Here is a 24666-nt window from a genome sequence, read left to right as displayed (position 1 = left end):
CAGGGAATACTGCAGGATGCATGGCAAACTGAGATGCTGGAGTAAGGATGAAGTGGTCTTCTTTGAAAAGGGGCATCCATAGTGAAGTTTTCATCATGTTGGCAGAGCACCCACATGCCAGTACTGGCGTTGCCCTTGGAGCCAGTCCTAGATGTACATAACTAACCAGAAGTAATTTGTCGAAGAGGTGTGAGCCTCTCTAGCCGAAGGTGTAATGTTGCCCTGACTCAGAGGACTCAAGCGCCATCCCGCTCCCCAAGAGTCAACGGCAGATAAAGCAGACTTGGCCCCTTTAAATAGTGTTGCCATACGTCTGGTATTCAGCCCACGTAAACAGCGTCCGGGGGGAAATCGATGAATGTCCAGGAAAATCCGGGTGTGTGGCAGCCCATGTCAGAAGTGTCGGTTTTGGTGAATTTCATTAAAAACAATGAACAACTTAACAACTTTGCCCCCTACCCCACCCCCGCAGAAAATAGCTCAACTTTTGTGTCCGGTTTTTCACTTCATGGGCGCAGAGCCAGCAACTGAGATACAGCTGCAGCTCCTGTTTAAGGCTCGGTCTGAGGATGACTGTTGCCGAAGGAACACCTGAGCTCTGCTCTTACTGTGCAGATAACCTGAGCTCTGTGTGTGTGTTTTTGGCTCAACATGAGAGGAAATTGTTACTTTATTTTATTTATAAAATTTGTATGCCACCCTTCATTCAAAGATCTCAGGACAATCCACAGCATAAAAATACAAGATAAAAACACAAAATGCATAATAAAAACAAGAACAAACCAAACCAATGACCTCCCCCCCCCCCACTCTCAATGCACCACTTTCACATCCTAAGGTACCACCGTCCTGGTCCTGATCCTGATCAGAACATTCCATAGGTGCTATTTTATGTTTTTTAAACAAATGAAAGAACATGAAACTATGCATTTAACATAGTGTGTTGTTTGACACTCAGAATGCAGTGTGGGTAGGCAAGAACTTCCCGGTGAAATAGTCTTACGGCAGCCCCTTTCCCCTGCTCATGGAGGGTGCTCTGTACCTCCTAGCTGCCTTTATCTAACCTTGATGTCTCTTGCCTTCCCCATTTTTCTTCAGTCTGGATCTATGTACAGTGGTACCTCGGGATGAGAACGGGATCCGTTCCAGAACCCCATTCGCATCCTGAATAGAACGTAAGATGCATCTGGGCGTGCCGTGTTTCGCTGCTTCCGTGCATGCGCATGACGTCCTTTTGACCGTCTGCGCAGGCGGTGAAACCCGGAAGTAATGTGCTCCCTTACCTCCGGGTCGCCACGGAGTGCAACCCGAAAATACATCCTGAAGCACATTTATCCCGAGGTATGACTGTATCTGATAAATCAAATAATGGAAGCGGAAGTAAATATGCTCACTCTCACTTAATTGTGGATTTTGAAGGTGGTTGGTGAATGTAGGGCTCTGATGTGTAGCTGGACTGGATGAACCAGGAATTCTGCAAAGTTGGACACTTACAGTCCTTGCACTAGCAAGAAATGGGTGATGAGTGCAGGCAGTTCTGACTGAGAGTTGCTGTTCAAGCCAGGAACAATCTTTTGTTTCTCCTTCCCTCCCTTGGTCTTCCCAGGGTCCAGCCATAAAGCAGTTTATGGACATCTTCTCTCTCCCTGAAATGACCCTCCTGGCCGTAGTCAATGACTTCTTCATCACCAACGACATTGATTACGATCCCATCCATCTCTACAAAGACGTAACGGTGTGTTTCCCTCCACTTTCCTGCATATTCTGCTCTTGTTGCTGAGTGTTGAGATGTAGGCTTCTGTGTTGAGAATTGGCGGGAGGATTGTTGCTTGCTAGGTGTCCTTTTTTTGGTGGGGGGAGGAAGGACTCTGTGTTCTCTGTGGTTTACCCTGCAGGCAAATTGAGGAGGAGGATTTGAGTGCTCTCAAGGGCTCTGTTCAGTTCTTTCTTTTTTACTACTTTGTTGTGGGAGGGAGTGACGTATCTCGCCACAGCAGAACAGGCTGTCCTGAACCAAGGAGAGAATTGGGAGGGGCTGCCTGCTTAGCTGCCAGGGAGGCTTATCAAGGAGCCCAGCTGCCCCAAGGCACACGGCAGGGGCCTCTTTCTCCTCCTCTGCCTGTGTTTTGAAAAGGCAAGTCTCCTTCTTAGTTGTATCTTTGGAAACTTGAGACATCTGGCTCTGCCTCTCAGACTCACAGCTTCTCTGGAGCCTGCCTGTCTCCTTGATCCAGGGCAAGAGGTCAGAACAGGCATTGTCATAAATAGCATTGCTCCATTGCTGCCTCGATGCACATAGGCCCTTTGACTATTCCAAGAGACCTCTTTATTGAGCATTCCTTCCAATTTGTTTGCAGGAAGATTAGATGGCAAATGCTCATTAGCAAGCCAACTTTCTGATTTGTTTGTGGGGAGATTAGATGACGTTGTGTTGCCCCACACTTCCCAGTGCATTTGTTATCACAAGAAGTCTTAAGGGGGAAGCAGGTTTGCTACACAAGACCTCCCAATCAATGATAATTGCACAATTCTATTAGCCTCCCGGGATGTGAATTTGCCTGTATTTGATTGAATTCCACCTGAAAATAGGGACAGGCTTAGGGGGTTCTCATGCTTGTATTCTACAGTGAGGGGGGAAAGTATTTGATCCCCTGCTAAATTTGCCCGTTTGCCCTCTGATGAAGAAATTACCAGTCCATAATTGTAATGGTAGGTTTATTGTAGCTGAGAGAGACAGAATAACAACAGGAAAACCTCCAGAAACCCAGAAGACAAAAGTCAGAGGTTGATGTGCAAGAAGTATTTGTGAAAGTGAAAGAAGTATTTGATCCCCTATCAACCAGCCAAATGTCAGGCTACCTGGTATCTTCACTGTATGTAATGAGCTGACATTAGAAGCACCTGTAATCCCAGACCTTTGTCTTCTGGGTTTCTGGGGGGGGGTTCCTGTTGTTACTCTGTCTCTCAAAGCTACAATAAACCTACCAATACAAGTATGGATTGGTCATTTCTTCTTGTCTGCACGCCTATCCACATGAGCAATGGAAAGCACTGTCACATTATTTCCTGTCCACACTAGTGGCTAGTAGTTGATGGGATGTATTCACACTGTGTCTTATTGTCCCCTCCTCTCAGTACTTCCCCACCTTCCCTATGTTCCAGAAACATGAGGCCCATTGTGGGTATGCACACATGTATTCATTTTCCTATGGAGGCAGCCAAAAATTTTTTGGATACAACTTTTCTGTTATGCCAGATTTGCATTAAAAAACAGATTATTTTTTTAAAAAAAAGACCACTGAGGAGTGCTGTCAGGTAGGGGTGTGCAGCAAAATGTTACCACAAATGTAAAAAAAAACCTGTCTGCAGAATGCATTTTAGAGTGCAAGCTGCCAATGGGATGTTGTCAGAGCCGAAAGTGTATACACATGGAGTGCTTAGAAACCATTTTAAACCACTGTGTGCGCACCACTTTTTTGGAAAGTAGCTGGGAATTTCTCTGTGTTTAAAAGAGGAAGAAAGACAGAAACAGGCAAGGACCAAGCTAGTTGTAACTGTAGCAAGGTCTGCTGCATTTATTTAAACAGGTAAAAACACCTGTGGGATTTCTCAAATCAGATTTGGGCTGTGGTTCAAACGGAGAGGTTTTTCCCTTGTAAATGCACACACACACCCTCGACACACTGAAGCCGCTATTTGCCCTGTGGAGGAAAACAAGCAAGTATCAGTGTCTCTGAACTCCCTCTACCCACATCCCTGTCAGGGAAAGCAGGGCCAAAAAGGAAAGGGTTAACCCTCTTCCTACAGTTCTGGAGTCCCAGTTGGATTCTTGTTACCCCCCACAAAAACTGGCAAGTGATTTGTGGGAGGCTGGGGTCAGTTTGCAAAAGTTTGCAGTGCCTCCCCACCCAACTAGGTAACCTAGCTTGGGATAGAGGGGCAAGTGGGGTGATTCCGGCTCTTAGACCCCCCCCCTTTAGCCCAAAGCCAGCTTGGAAGGGGTGCAGAGCAAGGGAGCGGTATAGCCTTCCTTTCCAAAGTAGCGTCTCTCGAACACAACTTTCAGGGTGTTGGTGAAGCATTGGAAGCGCAGGTCAGGGGGAGCTAGGCCAGTGTGCACATTGTTAAATTTGTTTGTGTATTTCTGAGGTGTTTTTTAAAAACTATTATTAAAAAAAGTTTTTCAATAGGATGCCATCCGGGATGTCCATATTAAAGGCTTTATGTACAAGTGGATTATGCAGGATCTGGGTGAGTATCCATCTGCCAAGGGGCTGAAGGCAGGGCAACCACACAAGCAGAGGGCTGCAAGGGATGCAAATGGCCTTTCCAGACCTGCTGCCTTTCCCAAGGGGAGAGCGTCTACCCACTAGCTAAGCTGTAGAACAAAACACACTGGTTAGCTAGCCTAGTGTGTCGGAAGTGAAATGTTCCACAATGGGCTGTTTTTCTGCATGAAGTAATTTAGCAGAATGGCACAGAGGCTTAAGCAAGTGAACCAAGCAGTGGACTGCTCAAGGGAAGGCAAAACCAAAGATCAGGCCTGGCTGAAGTCTCTTCGTCTGTGCATTCTCTGTGCCTGGACCAAGCACATTCCACACCAAGAAAGCTAAATTCTGCAGTCACAGGAGAAGCCAGGAGACTGAAGCCCCACGCTTCGTCTCAGAAATCAGAGAGGGATTGGCCAGGTGCTTTCATGTGCATCTGCACAGCAACAAGGGCTAGAAACTTGCTTTAAAAGGGGGGGGGTTGCATTGTGCCACATTGTGTACATTTTGTTCACTTCCACAAGGTAGGCATATACACAAAGCCCAGCCTAAGTCAGAAAACGAAAACAACAATCCTTCCAGCACTGCTCCTTCCCACCCAGTGAACCTCGTTTCAGTTTGTCTCTTGGTTCTGTCTGCATGGAGAAGTTTTTAATGCCCATTTTCCCTCTGCAGAGAAGTACATCCTGCGTGGGGATGAGACATACGCCGTGCTGCACCGCCTGGCCAAGTGTGGCAAGAAACTCTTCCTCATCACCAACAGCCCTTTCAGCTTTGTGTGAGTCTGAACATAGCAGGGCAGCAAGCTAGAAGTAGGCTGGGGATTAGCATTGTCCTGGTCCAAAACTGTTGATCTACAATAGACTTTATTTAAACTCTGCTTAAATGCTGATATTGAACCACTCTGTTGGAATCTCTAGGGCTCTCCTGCATCAGCTGCTCCTGCATTTTCATAGAATTGTAGAGTTGGAAGGGAGCCTGAGGGTCATCGAGTCCATCCCACTGCAGTGTAGGAATCGTAACTACAGGTGGCCATCCGATTTCTGCTTAAACACTTCCAATGAAGGAGAGTCTGTCAAACAGCTCTTGCCATCAGAAAGTTCTTGTTTGGTCAGAATCTCCTTTCTTGTAACTTGAAGCCATTGGTTTGGGTCCTGCCCTCTGGAGCAGGAGAAACTAAGCTTGCTCCATCTTCCATGTGCTGGCCCTTGAGATAGTTGAAGATTTTTTTAGGTTTGACCTAAAGTGTTACACTACTAGCCCCAGCCCTTTAGGTGGCTCAGGCAGACAGCTTACACTAATTTGACAGTCTCATGGTAGATACGAGAATAAAGGAGGAAGATGAATAGGGAGCACTACTGTGGGCTGTGAGAAAGGAGTGAATTGTAGCCGCTCTGAGCCCGGCTTTGGCCGGGGAGGGCGGAATACAAATAAATTATTATTATTATTATTATTATTATTATTATTATTATTATTATTATTAGCTCCTGCACTCTGCTGATTCTTCTGCTGGAATATCTGCTGCCCTTCTCAGGCTTCCTTGTTCTCTGTTGCAAGAGCCCATAGAAGCTCCCTCTGCTGTCTGCTACTGGTGACATTCCCTCTCCTATTCCTAATGTGCCTTTTTCCTTCTTTCCAGCAATAAAGGGATGCGGTACATGGTTGGTAAAGACTGGCGGGACTTCTTTGACGTGGTCATAGTCCAGGCAGACAAGCCTCATTTCTTCAATGATTGTGTCAAGTAAGTGTGGCCCACTCTAAAGCTCCTGCTGGGTTCCAGATCCTGTATGCCACATTGAGGGATGAGTTCTAGTGCATCTACCTTGGGCGGTTGGGGGGCAGAGCGCACAGCCTGAAGTCTGGGAAGTGGTACTGGCCTTCGCACACATTACACCAGTCAGTATAGAGACTTGAGCCTTAAGAACCTGGCAGGTTGCCTCTGGCCACTTTCCAGAGAGCCAGATATTCTGTTTGCTTTCTGTTGCTGGGGGGGGGGGGCTTTCTGTGTAAATCTGAAATCCTGCTATCTGCCCAACTGCATCATTTTCCTCCTTCCTTTACTTTTAAAAAAGTGACTTAATACTGACTTGCTTGATTGCCCTAAATAGCCCTCTGCTTGCTTTTCTGTGAGACAGAAAAAATAAGTGTGTGGGGTGGGGAAGGCTACACACTTACACTGGCTTGGGACAGAAATGCTTGTCTGCTTTTATGAAGATAGGGGTGCTTTGTAAATTATACATGACTTCTGAATATTCTGTTTTCACTTCCTGTCATCCTTCCCCTTCTTTCCTATATCTTGTATACTTTCTTCTCCTTCCCTTTTTGTGTCTTACTGACATTTAAACCACATGGAGGTTTTATTACAATCAAGAGGTACATATATTTTTGTTAAATAAATAAAAGAATGAAAATAAGTCTTTAAGGAGGTGCATCTTAAATTGCACTTTTTATAATATTGCCAAAATGCAATACAAAGTCAAAGCTCAAATACAAAGCTCCTTGGCTCCAAGAGCCACTTCACACAAGAATTTGCAGAAAACATCTACACAATCTTATGTGTAGGTTCCCCCAGAAACAGTGTGAGGGTGGGCAAGTGAGAATGATTTTGTGGGTTTGGAGGCCAGGTGCTGGGTCCCAGGAGCTCATGCCCCCTAGCTCTGGGAGAACAGAGGGTCTTGTTGGCACCCCCCACCCACCCCCCACTTGCTTCTCTCCTCAGACCTTTCCGGCGACTGGATGCTAATGGGGATCTGCAGTGGGACAAAATAACTAAGCTGGAGAAGGGGCAGGTATATAAGCAGGTGAGGAAATGTATTGTGGACGATAAAAATGTCATGGTGGTGGGATTGTCTGTCTTCTGGAAGAATGGAATTAATACACCAGATCTTTCCATGCTTGTAACTTGGGCATGTCAGTCCTTCAGCAGATCATCATCTGTACACACACACACACACTTTGTCTTTTCTCCACTTGGATATTCTTGAGGCAGCTTTGGATGGATGTCAAATCAGATACCTAAGGGATGGGGGAAGTAATCTCCTCTCTCGCAGGTCTAATCCAGTTCCACCCTATGACAGGAGCCTGTGTGGCCCTTCAGATGTCAGGCCCTCTCTCTCTCTCTCTCTCTCTCTCTCTCTCTCTCTCTCTGGTGGTGAGGAAACGGCCTAGTCTGGCCTCACCATCGCCATGGCACAGTGGGCAAGCAAGGGAGAGAAGAAAAGCCCATTGAGGGCTTCTTACCCAGCGCTCTCTGTTTCTGGAGGTTGGCACCAGGCTGCCTTCTCCATACCAGCAAGTAATTCCATATCTTTTGTCAATTCTAGGTCAAAATTCAGCCTCTTATATTTAACCTCAATCTATATTAATGTAAAAATTGTGTAGCCATTTTGTTCCTGTATTTATAGAACTCCTTTAACTGACATCACCTGTCTGATGATTTTAATGCACCCTTTCTCATTCCACTGTCAAAAAATAAAATATAGGGCAACCTCGTTGACTTCCTCCAGCTTACAGGCTGGCGTGGATCCAAAGTTCTCTACTTCGGAGATCATCTCTACAGTGACCTGGCGGTGAGATCTTTGGGCCTTTTTCTCTGGGGCCTGTGGGAGCTGTGACCTGACTGAGTTGAAGGGAGGGGAGGGTGGGTGAAGTTGCTTTGGGCTTGGCTATGCCTTCCTCCTTCCACTGTACCCATCTCCCCACAGGACCTGATGCTGCGCCATGGCTGGCGAACAGGGGCCATAGTTCCCGAACTGGAAACAGAGACCAAAATTGTGAACACAGAACAGTACTCACAAGCACTCACCTGGCTGCAGGCCTTGACCGGCTTGCTGGAGCGCATGCAGGTAGAGGAGAGTCCACTTGGTGGCTGAGAATGGAATGGGGAAAGGACACAGAGCTCTTCATGGAGGGCTGCTCTTGAGAGATGGCAAAGGATGCTAAAATAGTATAGCAAAAATCCTAAAATGCTAAAATTGTAGAGTTGGACGGGACCCAGAGGGTCATATGGTCCAACCCCCTGCAATGCAGGAATCTCAACTAAAGCACACTTGGCAGATGGCCATCCAACCTCTGCTTGAAAACCTCCAAGGAAGGAGAGTCCACCACCTTCTGAGAGAGTCCCTTCCACTGCCAAACAGCTCCTCCTGTCTTGTAACTTGAAGCCATTGGTTATAGAATCAATAAGGTGCCCTAAAGACCAGTTAACATAGAAGAAATGAAGTTTCTAGCTAGCTTATGGGCTGTGGACGTTAATCAGTAGGTAAAAAGGCGGATTTCTTCTGCAGAAGTTGGTTTAGTGAGTTTTAAGGCAGGATGGGATCATCAAATGCATTTCTAACCACTTGGTTTGTTTCTCCAAAAGATGTTCAAGGATCCAGAAGCTCAGAAGGTGTTGCAGGACTGGATGAAGGAGCGACAAGAGCTCAGGTAGCATTTTATCTCGGCCTTCCCATGCGCTTCAGTGTGCCAGATCCAGGGTTACAAATAGCCACATGCTTGAGTGTCTGTGGCAAATCAGAGTTTTATCCAGGCCAACTAGCCAAGGATGTTTCGGGGAGCTGGGGCGAGGCTGTACATGTGGTGCTTTGCTTTTTCAGTCTGTAGTATTAATGTCAACTTGCAGGGTCATATCTTCTTTGCATGCTTGAATAGATGAGATGAGTTTTACAATTTATACCCTGTTTTTCTGTTAAAATAATACTCAAAGTAGGTTACAATGCAAAACAAAAATACAATGTACAACAACAAAATATGAAATACAAAGGTTGATCTACTTATAGTTGCTTTTCCTTCTGAATTCTAGCTCCTCATCAGGTTATTCTGTCCCACAGAAAATTCCATACTCATCTGGGTCTCCCCTCTGTTGTCCTAGATTCGTAACTTCCACGCCCCTTTAGCCTCATTATACTTGTACATAAGGGTCCCATTGACTTCAGCAGCTGAACTTGGGTCCCATTGACTTCAGCAGATCAGCTTCATGACTTTCATTCTCATTGATTTCATTGGGAACTAGGTTTCCCTGTTGAAACAAAGCCCAGGTAATTGTAACTACTGTATTTGCATTTCTTCTCTCCCCCCCCCCCCATGCTCTATTTTTAGATTTGTAAAGAGAGCCACCTCTACAAACTAATGGTGGAGCTACATAAATAAGAATTTTCCCTCTCTGAAGGTGTGCCCATTTGGAAGAAAGGCAAATAATATTGTGTCTGTAGGTAGCGATTAGTAGGGAAAAGTTAAAGAGGCCCCTCCAGCTAAACAGATTAAGAATGGGAATCTGTACTCCTGCTGCCTCCTGAATTCTAACTTTCTGCAGTTACTGTTGGCCTGTGGCAGCTGCTTTATGCTTTTTCTTATTTTTTGAAACCCTTAAATCTCCCTGCCTACTTACAGCTGACTCCAGGTTTGAGAAGACCCTGTCCAGGTGCCCTCTGGTAGGCTGTCTTCTCCATCATCAGTTGCCCTCCTCCATTGGGCTTAACTGGCAGTGGGCAGCAGCAGCAGCACTCTTAAGCATTGCCAGGTGACTGGCTCTAGCCTGTTTTTAATTTTCTACAATGGCCCAGATTATGAGCATCATGAGCAATTCAAATGGCAGCTGGACCCAGCTTTTTGGTGGCACTTGGAGCATCAGGCCTGAGTTGCTGGAGTTTCTTAAAGGGAGCCCCAGCAGCTGCCAGGCGTTGACTCTGCCTAGTCTGCCTGTAGCAAGTGGGCAGCTGTGCAGTCACTGCCATGCAGAAAATGGCTAGTTTCTCAGTGTGGGTTGAAAGTGTACTAACGTTCCTGAGCACAATTCAAAGTGTTGGTGCTGACCTTTAAAGTCCTAAACGGCCAGCCCTGTATATCTGAAGGAGCATCTCTACCCCCAAGAGCACTGAGGTCCAGCTCCAAGGGCCTTCTGGCGGTTCTCTTATTGCAAGAAGTGAGGTTACAGGGAACCAGGCAGAAGGGCTTCCTGATAGTGATGCCCACCCTGTGGAATGCCCTTCCATCGGATGTCTAGGAGATAAATAATTATCTGATTGATAGAAGTCATCTGAAGGCAGCCCTGTACAGTGGTACCTCGGGTTACATACGCTTCAGGTTACATACACTTCAGGTTACAGACTCCGCTAACCCAGAGATATTACCTCGGGTTAAGAACTTTGCTTCAGGATGAGAACAGAAATCCTGCTATGGCGGCAGCAGGAGGCCCCATTAGCTAAAGTGGTGCTTCAGGTTAAGAACAGTTTCAGGTTAAGAAAGGACCTCCAGAATGAATTAAGTACGTAACCAGAGGTGCCACTGTATGGGAAAGTTTTTTATGTTTGATGTGGTTTTATAATTTGTAGGAAGCCACCCTGAGTGGCCAGGGCAACCCAAGTCAGATGGACCAAGTAAATAATAATAATAATAATACAGTCCATTTATTGTGGGTATGGATACTACATGCACAGCAGTTTCAAGAGGATTTCCAGTGACCTCTGAACACTCCAGTGGTGGTTTTCAGTTGACTGTTGGCGAGAGAAGTTGAACTGAGCTGAATTTAGCATTTAATTAAATAGAAGTAATAGCTGTTTATGAGAACGTGGCATGGAAGAGTTTCCCCAGTACAGTTCGGTCTCTGTGACGTGGTCCCCTCCTTTGCAAGGTCTTCTTTCAGAAAGCCATATGTTGCCTAAGGAGAGCCAGAGTAACTTCTTATTTGCTGGGTAAACACAACAGCATTCCATGGGAGAACTAGAGGGACACAGGGAGCTACAGTGGTGCCTCGCAAGACGAAATTAATCCGTTCCGCGAGTCTCTTCGTCTTGCGGTTTTTCCGTCTTGCGAAGCACAGCTATTAGCGGCTTAGCGGCTTTAAAAAAAAGGAAAAAAACTCGCAAGAACTCGCAAGACGTTTCGTCTTGCAAAGCAAGCCCATAGGGAAATTCGTCTTTCGGAACGACTCAAAAAACGGAAAACTCTTTCGTCTAGCGAGTTTTTCGTCTTGCGAGGCATTCGTCTTGCGGGGCACCAGTGTACATGCCCACTCTTTCAGAGGGAGTGTGATCCCGTCAAGAGCAGGCAATCTCCCACCCATCTGGTCTGGGGATCTGAGTGCTTTAAAAAAAAAATCATTTGAAAACAATCAAGTATATATAAGACTTCCGGTCGGCGCCAGCGTCTTAATGGCGGTCTTTGCCTTGAGCTCCGAGGCAGGACTGCTCCACGAGTTCGGGTCTGACCCGCTACGGCGAGCGGGGGACCCCTAAAATCACAGGCGCTGAAGCCTGTGAACAAGGAGATTCGGTGGGCACCTTTGCACCCCCCGGTATTGCGAAGGAGCCTTTTTAAAGGCTCCGGAGCGGCATCGGGTGTGAGTGCGGTGCTGAGGATCGTAACCCAGCTCGTGGAGCGAAGCCGCGTCGCCATTGACGGAGAGCGCCGATTCCTTCCTGAAAATTACCGATTGGCAACAAAACCTGTGAGTAGGAATTACAAAATATTTGAAAAGGACTATTTTTAAGAAGATTCGGCTGAAAACGGGAAAGGCAAAATTAAGGAAGTCAGCCTCCCGGAACTGCACGATTAACGCAGCAATGAAAAGAGCTAGCTGTATTTAAAGGGAACGTTTTATTTGAACTTTGCTAAACCCCGACATTGAAAAGACCTTCCCCCCACGGAGTGGGAGTAGGGGGGAAGGAAAAATTGGCTCAATTTAAACCGCTAGAAGAAGTAAGCTGTGAACGGGAAACTCTCCGCTGCCGATACCTTTGATCAGGCTGCCTGAGCGGTGAGCGCCTAGAAACGAACTGTCAAAAAGAGAGGACTACGGATACAAAGTAAGACTATACTTGAAACATAATAACGGGACTTTACTTGACAGACCCAGATTTTTAAATGGCAACAAAGTAGGACTTTGGGTTGGATTTTATTTCCTTTGGGACATTGTATGGCTACTTGCTTCCCTGTTTCTTTGTTATTCCTGCTTGGATACAATTTCCCCCTCTAGAGGATTAAAAGAGAGACTGCAGTACTGAGGCAAGAACTGGGTTTTTCCACTTGTAACTTTCCTGTGGGAACGACCTTGAGTTATGAGCACGCCACTGGATGAAATATCAACAAGAAGCAAAACAAAGCAAGCTCAAAAGCAGGCTCAGAAAAGAAGCTCTATATCAGGAGCAGCAGCTGGACAAGAAAAAGTAACAACAGCATCAATGGATTCTATGACACAGGCACTGCTCAAAATAAATCAATCTTTAGAAGTACTCACTAAGCAATCCACAGAGAACTCTAAGAAATTGACAGAATTAACAACAAGATTGGACCTGAACACAACGACAATATCGTCTAACACAGACTCTATAAATCGTTTAATACAAGAAAGTACGGAAACAAGGAAAATAGCTGAGACTGCTAAAATTACTGCCGAGGAAGTCAAGGGAAAATTTGTACCTATTGTAAAGAAGGTACATGAACATGATGCAACTTTAGCTCTTATGGAACTGGAGAGGAAAGGCAAGAATCTGAAATTGAGACTGGTACCAGAGGAGGAAGAGGGCAACCTTGGGGAATTTCTCACAGACAAATTTCAAGAATTTTGGACTGATGAATTAGAAGGAGAAGAAGATGAATTTGTAATAACTACAGCCTTCCGGATTGGCAGGAAGCAAGGCAAGAAACCAAGGGATTGTTTAATCACTTTAAGATCCAAGGAAGAAAGAGATAAAATACTGAACCTACATTTCCAGAAGGCATTGATTATTAAGAATTCTCAAATACAGATTTACAAAGATATTCCTAAATATTTTTTGGAGGTGAGGACTCAATTTAAAGACTTAGTGGACTTGCTGAAACAAAACAACACTCCATTCAGATGGGAGTTCCCACAAGGGCTGTCCTTTAACTTTAAAGGGAAGAAAATCAAAATAAAAACAATCCAAGATAAGGAACATTTTCTGGAGAGAAATTTTGAGGACTTTCAGAAAGGAACCGTGAGTGAGAGGGAAATACCGGATATTGCAAATCTATCATTTGGACTGACTCCAGCACCGACTGACCAGGAACAAGAACTTGGAGCGGTTGGTGGAAAAGACACCCAGTAACAAATATGTCTCTGCAACTTCTGAGTTGGAACTGCAATGGTCTTAACCATCCCCGAAAAAGGACTCAAGTGTTTCATATATTAAAGAAAGAGCAATTAGATATAATATGTTTGCAAGAAACTCATATTGCCAGAATACATAGAAAACTTTTGACAAATAAAAGATTAGGACTGGAATTTATTTCCTCAGATAAAGTTAAGAAAAGAGGAGTGGTGATCTATGTCAAGGAAAAATGGGAACCAAAAATGATTTTTAAGGATGAACAAGGAAGATTTCTGGCAGTGGAAATTCAAATGCAAGGAGAAAAAATTTTGATTGTAGGTATTTATGCACCTAATGAGGGGAAGGCTGAGTTTTTCAAGAAGTTGCATGAGACATTAACCGATTTCATGGACTATAAAATTATAATGATGGGCGATATGAATGGAGTTGTCTCCACAAACATGGATAAAGCTCAAAGACAAGTAATTTCTAAGGATGGGAGACTTCCAAAGACTTTTTTTGAACTGACTGACACAATGGACTTGATTGATATTTGGAGAACAAGGAACCCTCTGGAAAGAGAGGGGACCTTCTTCTCTGAAGCAAAAATGACATGGACCAGGATTGACCAAATATGGATTTCTAGTAATCTGGCACCAAGGGTTAAAAATACAGAAATCTGCCCAAAAACTTGCTCTGATCATAATGCAGTAAAGATGGAAATGAAATTGACAACAGCTGGAACTTTTAGATGGAGAATGAATGACACCCTTTTTAGAGACGAAGCAATTGTAAAAAAGGCCCAAAAGACTCTGAAAGATTACTTTGAAATAAATTTAGGAACAGACCTGGAAAGAAGAATAATATGGGACGCAAGTAAGGCTGTCATGCGTGGTTTTCTAATTCAACAAAATTCGATAAAAAGGAAACAACAGAATGAGAAGAAAGAAAAAATTTGGAATCAGATGAAAGAAGGAGAGAAGAAACTGAGGTCAAAACCAAAATCTCAGGAGATTTTAAGAGAAATAAAATATTACCAGACCCAATACATGGAACTGATGAATCAAGAAATAGAATGTAAAATAAAACAAATGAGGCAAAAAACTTTTGAATTAGCTGACAAATGTGGGAAATTGCTGTCATGGCAATTGAAAAAGAGACAAAAATTGAACACTGTGACGTCCCTTGAAGTAGAGGGAAAATTTATAAATAAACCAAATGAAATTAGTAATTGTTTTCAAAGTTTCTTTAAGAAATTATATGCACAAGGGCCGAAAGATGAACAAGAGATAGAAGAATTTATTGAAAAATATGGACTATCAAAGATCTCGGAAAAAAATAAGAGGAGTTTAAATGAAAAAATTACGAATCAGGAAATGGAGGGTGCCATCCAGAATATGCAATTAGGAAAATCACCAGGGCCAGATGGACTGACGGCGAGATATTATAAAGCAATGAAGGAATGGTTAATACAACCATTGAAAGAAGTGTGTAACCAAATTTTGGAGGGGAAAAAGGCTCCCGAATCGTGGAAAGAAGCATTCATCTCACTTATACCGAAGACAGAAACTGAGAAACATCAAGTTAAGAACTACCGCCCTATATCACTCTTAAATGTGGATTATAAATTTTTTGCAGACATTTTAGCAAAAAGATTTAAAAAAGTGTTGTTAGAGGAGATTCATAAAGATCAAACAGGCTTCCTCCCAGGGAGACATATGTCAGATAATGTAAGGAATATTATAGATATTTTGGAACTACTGGAGACTGATATAAATAGAAAAGCAGTCTTAATTTTCGTGGACGCGGAGAAAGCCTTTGACAATATCTCTTGGAGTTTTATGAAGAAGAATCTCCATGGGATGGGGGTAGGCCAAAACTTTGAAAACGGTATAGGTGCAATATATTCAGAGCAAAAAGCTAAATTAATTGTGAATGGTGTAGTCATGGATGAAATCCCAATAGAAAAAGGGACACGACAGGGCTGCCCAATATCCCCTCTATTGTTTATATCGGTCCTGGAGGTGTTGTTGAATATGATTAGAAGGGACCAGCTGGTTGAAGGAATACACCTCGGAGCTAAACAATACAAGTTAAGAGCATTTGCAGATGACCTAGTTTTGACTTTACAACAGCCAGAAGTCAGCACAAAAAGAGTTTTAGAGTTAATTGAAATATTTGGTCAGGTGGCAGGTTTTAAATTAAATAAACAAAAGACAAAGGTACTGGAAAAAAATCTAACGATGGGGGAAAAAGATAGTTTTCAAAAAGAAACTGGCTTGGAGATAACAAAAAAGGTGAAATATCTAGGGGTGAATCTAACATCTAAAAATATGAATTTGTTTAAAGACAATTATGAGAAATGTTGGTTGGAAGTGAAGAAAGATTTTGACATATGGTCTAGACTGAGATTATCCTTGTTAGGCCGAATTGCTGTTATTAAGATGAATGTACTGCCGAGATTGTTGTTTTTGTTTCAGACACTGCAAATTATAGACAAGATCGATTGTTTCAAGAAGTGGCAGAAAGATATATCTAAATTTGTCTGGCAGGGCAAAAAACCCAGAATAAAATTTAAGATTTTAACTGATGCAAAAGATAGGGGGGGGGTTTGCGCTGCCGGACTTAAGACTTTATTATGAAGCAGCAGCTTTTTGCTGGTTGAAGCAATGGCTACTTCTTGAAGACACAGATATTTTAGACTTGGAAGGGTATGATAACAATTTTGGCTGGCATGCATACTTATGGTATGACAAGGTTAAGATCTATAAAGGCTTTAAAAATCATATTGTCAGGAAAGCTTTATATAATGTTTGGAATCGATATAAGGATTTGTTGGAAAATAAAACACCCAGATGGTTGTCACCAATGGAAGCTAGAGCGGTAAAAAAACTTAACATGGATTCGAATTGGCCAAAATACAGTGAAATTATAGAATATGACGGTGAAGAAGTTAAATTACAGAGCTTTGAGAAATTAAAATCCAAAGTTCGAGATTGGTTGCATTATTATCAGATAAATGAGACTTTTAAGCAGGACAAGAAACTAGGTTTTCAGAAAGAGAGGTCAAAATTGGAAACAGAATTGTTAGAGACCAATACTAAGAATTTGTCTAAAATGTATAACTTGTTGCTGAAATGGAATACACAGGATGAAACAGTTAAATCAGCTATGATTAAATGGGCACAAGATTTAGGTCATGATATCATGTTTGCTGACTGGGAACAGTTATGGACCACAGGCCTTAAATTTACGGCATGTAGTGCCTTGAAAGAAAACATAATGAAAATGATCTATAGATGGTACATGACTCCAGTCAAGCTTGCAAAGATATATCATTTGCCCAGTAATAAATGTTGGAAATGTAATGAATGCGAAGGAACCTTTTACCATCTTTGGTGGACCTGCCCAAAGGTTAAAGCCTACTGGGAAATGATCTATAACGAAATTAAGAAAGTCCTCAAGTGGACATTTGTAAAGAAACCGGAGGCTTTTCTCTTGGGCATGGTCGGCCAATTGGTACCAAAGAAAGATAAGACTTTTATTATGTACGCAACTACAGCAGCAAGAATTCTTCTGGCAAAGTATTGGAAGATGCAAGAATTACCTACTCTGGAAGAATGGCAGACGAAGGTGATTAAATTCATGGGACTGGCAGAGATGACCGGCAGAATCCGTGATCAGAGGAGGGAGACAGTGGAAGAGGACTGGAAAAAATTTAAATTATATCTTAAGAACTGTTGTAAAGTTTCGGACTGATAAAATGTTAAGGGTTAAGAAACAGAGAACTATAGCTGTAAATATTCAAGTTGAAAAAATTTGGAGGGAAATCAAATTTTGAAAAGGAATGAAGGATTGCTAAAAATTTTTTTGAAACAGGGGTGCAGTGAAGGGGAGGCATGGGGAAGTCATGTATTGTTTGTTTATTTGTGTGTTTTTTGTTTTATGAAAATTAATAAAAATTATTAAAAAAAAAAATGAAAACAATCAAGTATTCTTGCTAATTTCAAGGTTGCCAGGGACAATGTGTGCTACCCATAAAATACCAGAGTGGATAGGAATCTTTCTAAATTCCCCCTGAGTGAGGGAAAAGAGCTGCATCTCACCAGAGAGGGCATTTCATAAACAGGGAACAGCTGTCAAGAAGGTCCTTTTGCAAGTTAGCATAGCTAACAAATTAGACAGCAGTATCTTTTTTATATATATATATAAATATTTATTGACAAATTTTTTATATAATTACAATACCGAAAAACAGTGTAACACATATCTTAACATATTTTCTTAACTTCTTTGGACTCCCTCACATCTCCCGCTCCTGCGTTCCTAAATATAAAATTTTAACCAGCAATTTATCACCTTATTTCCATTCTTATTTTCTGATTTTCCAATTGTATCTCTAGTTTTAGATATCATTTATTCAAACCTTAAAGATTTAAATTTAGCCTGATAGTTATCCAAAATTTGTCTTTTCTTAAATTTAACTTATCTTCATATTTCACTTCATCTAGCTTAATGGTGCCATGTTATTTATAATCTAGCATCCTTCTTAACATTCATACAATTTACAATGTTTCTGTAGGTAGGTCTTGAATTTCTTCCAGTCTTCTTCTACCGTCTCCTCTCCCAGGTCTCGGATTCTGCCGGTCATCTCAGCCAGTTCCATGTAGTCTATCAGTTGCATCTGCCATTCTTCCAGTGTGGGTAAATCTTGGGTTTTCCAATGCTTGGCGACGAGTATCCTTGCTGCCGTTGTTGCATACATAAAAAATGTTCGGTCCTTCTTTGACACCCTCTGGCCAACAATACCCAGAAGGAAGGCCTCTGGTTTCTTAGGAAAGGTATACTTAAATACCTTTTTCAGCTCATTATATATCATTATATATCATTTCCCAGAAAGCCTTCACTCTAAGGCAAGTCCACCAGAGGTGAAAGAACGTTCCTTCATTTTCTTTACATTTCCAACATTTGTTATCAGACAAATGGTATATTTTTGCAAGTTTAACTGGGGTCATGTACCATCTATATATCATTTTCATAACATTTTCTTTCAAAGCATCAGAGTTTTCGAGAAGCAGCCAATCTTTTAGCCAGCAGAAAGCTGCTGATTCATAATACAGCCTTAAGTCTGGCAGGGCAAAGCCCCCTCTTTCTTTCGCATCAGTTAATATCTTAAACTTGATTCTGGGCTTTTTGCCCTGCCAGACAAATTTGGAAATATCTCTCTGCCACTTCCCAAAACACTCCGTTTTGTCCACAATCTGCAAAGTTTGAAACAAAAACAGCATTTTTGGCAATACATTCATCTTTATAGCAGCAATCCGGCCTAACAAGGAAAGTTTCAATCTTGACCAACTTTCTAAGTCTCTCTTAATTTCTGACCAACATTTCTCATAATTATCCTTAAATAAGCTCAAAATTTTTGCTGTCATATTTACCCCTAGGTATTTTACTTTTTTAACCACGTTTAACTCTGTCTCTTTCTGAAACCTTTCTGACTCTGTAACTGTTAAGTTTTTTTCCAATACCTTAGTTTTTTGCTTGTTTAATTTAAATCCCGCCACCCGACCAAACTCTTGGATCATTTGTAATACCCTTTTCATACTAGATTCTGGCTCCTGTAAAGTCAAAACCAGGTTATCTGCAAAAGCTTTAAGTTTGTACTGTTTCGCTCCGACCTGGATTCCTTCAACCAACCGGTCTCCTCTAATCATGTTCAAGAGCACCTCCAGGACCGAAATGAATAACAGGGGGGAGATAGGGCAACTTTGTCGTGTTCCTTTTTCAATTTTAAACTCTTCTGTCACCACATTGTTAACTATCAGTTTGGCCTTTTGTTCTGAATAGATTGCTTCTATCCCATTTTCAAATCCCCTTCCCACTCCCATCTCTTCCAAATTTTTCTTCATAAATTTCCAGGAAATATTATCAAAGGCCTTCTCTGCATCTATAAAAATTAACACAGCTTTTGTATTGATATTTGTTTGCAGAAGTTCCAAAATATCAATAATGTTCCTTGTGTTAGCAAACAAATGTCTACCTGGGAGAAAGCCTGCCTGGTCCTTATGGATCACCTCATTTAAAACTTTTTTAAATCTATTTGCTAAAATGTCTGCAAATATTTTGTAATCCACATTTAAAAGGGAGATGGGACGGTAGTTCTTGAGTTGTGTCTTTTCCGTTTCCAATTTAGGTATCAATGTGATGAAAGCTTCTTTCCACGATTCCGGCGCCTTCTTCCCCTCCAAAATTTCATTGCCAACTTCCATCAATGGCTGTATCAAATAGTCTTTCAGTGTCTTATAGTACTTGGCAGTGAGCCCATCTGGCCCTGGAGATTTGCCCAGTTGCATATTCTGAATGGCTTGTTCAATCTCTTGTTCTGTTATTTTACAATTCAGGATTGATCTATTCTCTTGTGATAGTTTTGGTAGTCCATTCTTTATCAAAAATTGCTTTATCTCAACCTCATTTTGCGGCCCTTGAGTATACAATTGTTTGAAATATCTCTGGAAGCACTTTCTAATCTCCACAGGGTTCTGAATATTTCTTCCTTCAATCTCTAAATTTGTAACTGTATTTAGTTTTTGTCTCTTCTTCAACTGCCATGCTAGCAGTTTCCCACATTTGTTCGCCGATTCAAATGTTCTTTGTTTCATTACTTTAACTTTCCACTCTATTTCCTGGTTTATCAATTTGGAATATTGTGCTTGATAGAGTTTATTTTTTTTTTTTATAAATATTTATTAAGGTTTTTTTTAAAATATAAATGCACACATCAAACAATCTTACTTTCATAACAACAAATTCTTCACTTCTTTGGACTCCCTCACGTCCCCCTCTCCCATTTACATCATTAAAAAAAGAATTTTTCCAAACAAATTATCAACTTGTTTACAATCTCATGTCCACACATTCCAATATAATTTAACACTTTTTCCAATAAAATTTTTATATTTTCTTTAGTCTCACTTATCATCAAATTTAAATCTAGTTTAGTGGTGGCCAGTTTTTTATAATCTAGCATCCTTCTTAACATTCAAACAAATTACAATGTTTTTGTAAATACATCTTGAATTTCTCCCAGTCTTCCTCCATCTTTTCTTCTCCCAGGTCTCGGATTCTGCCAGTCATCTCGGCCAGTTGCATATAGTCCATCAGCTGCATCTGCCACTCTTCCAGTGTGGGTAAATCTTGAGTTTTCCAATTTTTTGCGATGAGAATCCTTGCTGCCGTTGTTGCATACATGAAAAATGTTCGATCCTTCTTTAACACCTTCTGGCCGACAATACCCAGAAGGAAGGCCTCTGGTTTCTTAGTGAAGGTATACTTAAATACCTTTTTCAGCTCATTGTATATCATTTCCCAGAAGGCCTTCACCTTAGGGCATGTCCACCAGAGGTGGAAGAATGTTCCTTCATTTTCTTTACATTTCCAACATTTATTGTCAGACGAATGGTATATTTTGGCAAGTTTAACTGGGGTCATGTACCATCTATATATCATTTTCATAACATTTTCCTTCAGAGCATTACATGCAGTGAAGTTCAACCCAGTGGTCCACAACCTTTCCCAGTCCTCGAACATAATGTTATGCCCAATATCCTGTGCCCATTTTATCATAGCCGATTTAACCATTTCGTCTTGTGTGTTCCATTTTAGCAGCAAGTTATACATTCTAGATAGTACCTTGGTTTTGGGTTCTAACAATTCTGTTTCTAACTTCGATTTCTCCACCTGGAACCCTAACTTTTTGTCATTTTTAAAAACTTCTTTAATCTGAGCATAATGTAACCAGTCTCGCACCTTATCCTTCATTTTCTCCAAACTCTGCAATTTCCAATTGTCTCCATCTTTTTCTAGTAATTCCCAATATTTTGGCCATTTGGCCTCCATATTGGGTCTTTTTAGGGCCTTAGCCTCCAGAGGTGAGAGCCACCTTGGAGTTTTGTTTTCCAATAAGTCTTTATATTTCGTCCAGACATTGAACAGTGCTTTCCTGACAATATGGTTCTTAAAGGCTGTGCTTGATAGAGTTTAATTTCTCTCAGAATCGGCTGTGACTTCGGTTTTGATCTTAATTTCTTCTCACATTCTTTAATTTTCTCCAAAATCATGTCTTTTTTCTCATTTTGTGTCCTTTTCTTTACAGCATTCTGTTGTATCAAGAACCCCCTCATCACGGCCTTACTTGCGTCCCAGATAATTCTTTTTTCCACCGTAGTGTTCAAATTTATCTCAAAATAATCCTTCAAAGCTTTTTGGGCCTTCTTGGTAATCTCCTGATCTCGAAACAGATTGTCATTCATCTTCCATCTAAAGGAGCCAGTTGGTAGTAGTCTCATGTCCATCTTTACTGCATTATGGTCGGAGCAGGTCTTTGGGCAGATTTCCACCTTTCTGATCTTAGGTGCCAGACCTCTAGGTATCCATATTTGGTCGATTCTTGTCCATGTCAGTTGGGCTTCAGAAAAAAAAGTTCCCTCTCTTCCCAAGGGGTTCTTTGTCCTCCAAATATCAATCAAGTCCATATTGTCAGTCAGTTCGAAAAAGTCTTAGGTAGTCTGCCATCTTTTGTTGCATTTTGGCTTTGTGACTTGTCCATGTTGGTTGATACCACCCCATTCATATCTCCCATCATAATGATGTTGTCATAGTCCAGATAATCCAGCATACTCTCATGCAACTTCTTGTAAAATTCCGATTTCCCCTCATTTGGTGCATAAATTCCTAATATCAAAAGCTTCTCTCCTTGATGTTGTATCTCAATTGCCAAAATTCTTCCTTGCTCATCTTTGAATATAAATTTTGGTGACAGGCTCTCCTTTGCATAGATCACCACTCCTCTTTTCTTCACTCGGTCCGCGGAAATAAATTCTTGGCCTAATCTTTTATTTATTAATACTTTTTTATGGAGCCTAGTCACGTGTGTTTCTTGCAAACAAATAATGTCCAATTGTTCTTTTTTCAATATGTGAAATATCTTCCTCCTTTTTTCCGGGGAGTTGCATCCATTAATATTCCAGCTCAAAAGTTGCAGAGACATCCTGAGTAAATCTGTTATTGCTCTGGTGGTGGTATCTTTTTCTCTGGATCTTCAGGTTCCGAAGGTGGGGGTACAACTAATGGTCCAGGCCCCGGGGGTATTTCAATCCCTTTCTGAAGGTCCTCTCCGTAGGCAATCAAAAATTTATATCTATCTTCAGCTGTTTTAATTTTAACCTTCTTCCCTCTGAAGGTGAAGGATAGTCCCTGAGGGAATTCTCACCTAAAGATAATTGAGTTGCTCCTCAGCAGTTTGACCAGTTCAAGGTAGGTGGATCTAAGGTCCAAAAGTTGTTTCGGAATATCTTTATAAATTTCAGCTCTTCTATCCAAAATGTCCAGTGACTTTCCGTAGTGTAGGCCTAGTATTTTGTCTCTTTCCTCCTTCGATCTCAAAGTTATCAAACAATCTCTGGGCTTGTCTTTCCTTGCAAACTTTCCAAGTCTAAAAGCCGATACAATTTTAAAGTCCTTTTCCTCCTCCAAAGGCCAGAATTTAGAAAATTCTTTAGTCAGGAACTCAATTAAGTTTTCTTGTTCAAGTTCTGGTATTGACCTCAATCTTAAATTATTTTCCCGATTCCGTAGTTCTATCATAGACAAATACATCTGTTGCTCACCAACTTGTTTGTAGAGTGGTTTCACCTCTTGTTCTAGGTTTTCAACTTTTTGACTAGTTGCCTCAGCCAATTTACGGTTTTCTGCAGTGGCCTCAGACAGCTGTCCAATTGATTGTACGTTCAGAGCCACTTGTTCAGTTATTTTGTTTAAACAGGCTGCATTTTGGTCAATCTTGGCCGTTTGTTCATCCACTTTCTTGTCCAAAGATTCCAATTTTTCAAAGATTTTCTCTAGTATTGAGCCAGATGCTCCTGCAGCCATATCTTCCAACTGTAATTGCTCAGTTTCTTCCAACGGCAGAGTAGGAACAGAAGATCTACATGCCTGTGAGTCTAAGGCTAAAGTTGTTTGTCTAGTTTTTACTCTGGCCTCTTTTTTTCTTGCGCCACTCATTCCAGTTTTGTCTAATAGTCAAGGTCAAACTAAGTTGTTCCCATGGGAATACGGCAGCCCAGAGAGTAAACAGTCAAATAGGAGGAAAGGAAAGAGAAAGTAAAATAAAGTCACAACTGTAAGTCCAATATCCTCTAGAGGGAGCTCAAAATGTCTTGAGGGAAGAAGCCAGGACAGTAAAAGTCAGTAAAATCCAATTTAGTTTCCAGGAACCCTCAGTTAACTTGTATTTAGCAGAGTTGGTTTAGAAAGCATTACATTGTCTCTAACAAGTGCGAGAATGATGTTTCAATATAGCAAGTCCATAAACACTCAGGTTGTAACAAACCTCAGTTACAAAATGTCAAAGTCTGCAGTCTGACAGCTCTATTATTCAGGCAGTCCAAATACCTGAGCTTCTCAGTAAAAATTGTAATTCCAAAAGAAGAAGTTTAGCACAGTCCAAATAAAAGATAAATCACAAAGATAGGTTAAATCCTCACTTTACACAAAGGCAGCTTCAATGGATGCACGGATCAGTTGTTTTTAACGTCTCTTCAAAGGCTCCAAACGTCAAAAACTTTTGCTTTGAAGTTTAAGCAGCAGCGGAAGACGGACTTCCTGTTTACATCTCCCGCTTTTAGCCGAAGTTGTAACAATTTAAACTCAGATTTTTACAGTCCTTTCTTACTCACGGGTTGTTGCTTTTTCAGGATCAATTATTTCCAGGAAAAAAGGTCAGCGCTCACCGACAGCGGCTGTGCGGCTTCACTCCACAGGAATAGCGATCGACTCACAGCGCCGTGACCCCCTCCATGATCAGAGGCTCCTTACGGGGTCCCTTCTCGGTTTCGGGGGACGCTTCTGGCGCCCGCCGAGTCCCACGGCCACAGGCTCTTACTACCTGTGGTTTTTCGGTGCGGGTCTCTGCTTCGCCGTAGCGGACGACCCGTTTCTGCGGAGCTTCCTCCTCACAGCGCGAGGAGGACCGCCATTGCCGTTCGCGCCGCCTCCGGAAGCCCCAAATTAGACAGCAGTATCACCAGCAGGGCCTCCCGTGACTAGTAACCCTGGATAGTCTTCCTCTGTGAATTTGCCTTTTAAAGACACCTAAGTTGACAGCCACAACCACATCTTGTATCAAATTCCAGAACTATTTGTACTAAAATATTAGTGCTTCTTTTTGTCTTTCCTGAATCTCCCAACATTCCATTTCTTTCAGTGACCCTGGATAGACAGGGAACATTTTCCTCTCTGTTTTCTCCTTCTAATGCATAATTTAATAAATTGCGGCATATCTTTTCTCTTAC

At 41.9% G+C, this 24666-nt stretch overlaps 1 protein-coding gene and 1 long non-coding RNA gene across 2 annotated transcripts in view; both read left to right on the top strand.

Moving 5' to 3' along the window:
• The window catches only part of LOC309332767 (5'-nucleotidase domain-containing protein 2-like), a gene marked incomplete at its 5' end in the record, with an annotated part of 38017 nt that overhangs the window by 9519 nt on the left and 3832 nt on the right, over nt 1–24666 (top strand). Inside the window, 8 exons of the mRNA XM_081845941.1 lie at nt 1607–1735; nt 4191–4251; nt 4944–5046; nt 5908–6009; nt 6988–7069; nt 7751–7837; nt 7973–8113; nt 8632–8696. Of these exons, the coding sequence (XP_081702067.1) occupies nt 1607–1735; nt 4191–4251; nt 4944–5046; nt 5908–6009; nt 6988–7069; nt 7751–7837; nt 7973–8113; nt 8632–8696 (770 nt within the window). The remainder of the gene's footprint in view (nt 1–1606; nt 1736–4190; nt 4252–4943; nt 5047–5907; nt 6010–6987; nt 7070–7750; nt 7838–7972; nt 8114–8631; nt 8697–24666) is intronic.
• On the top strand, nt 1742–3217 carry LOC309331983. The gene is made up of 2 exons (XR_014152031.1): nt 1742–2121; nt 2152–3217. It is a non-coding gene; the product is annotated as an uncharacterized lncRNA (long non-coding RNA).

This window comes from Podarcis erhardii (genome assembly GCF_964252035.2).
Source record: "Podarcis erhardii genome assembly, chromosome: 17".
NCBI classification, from domain to species: domain Eukaryota; kingdom Metazoa; phylum Chordata; class Lepidosauria; order Squamata; family Lacertidae; genus Podarcis; species Podarcis erhardii.
This window is presented reverse-complemented; position numbering and strand designations above follow the sequence as displayed.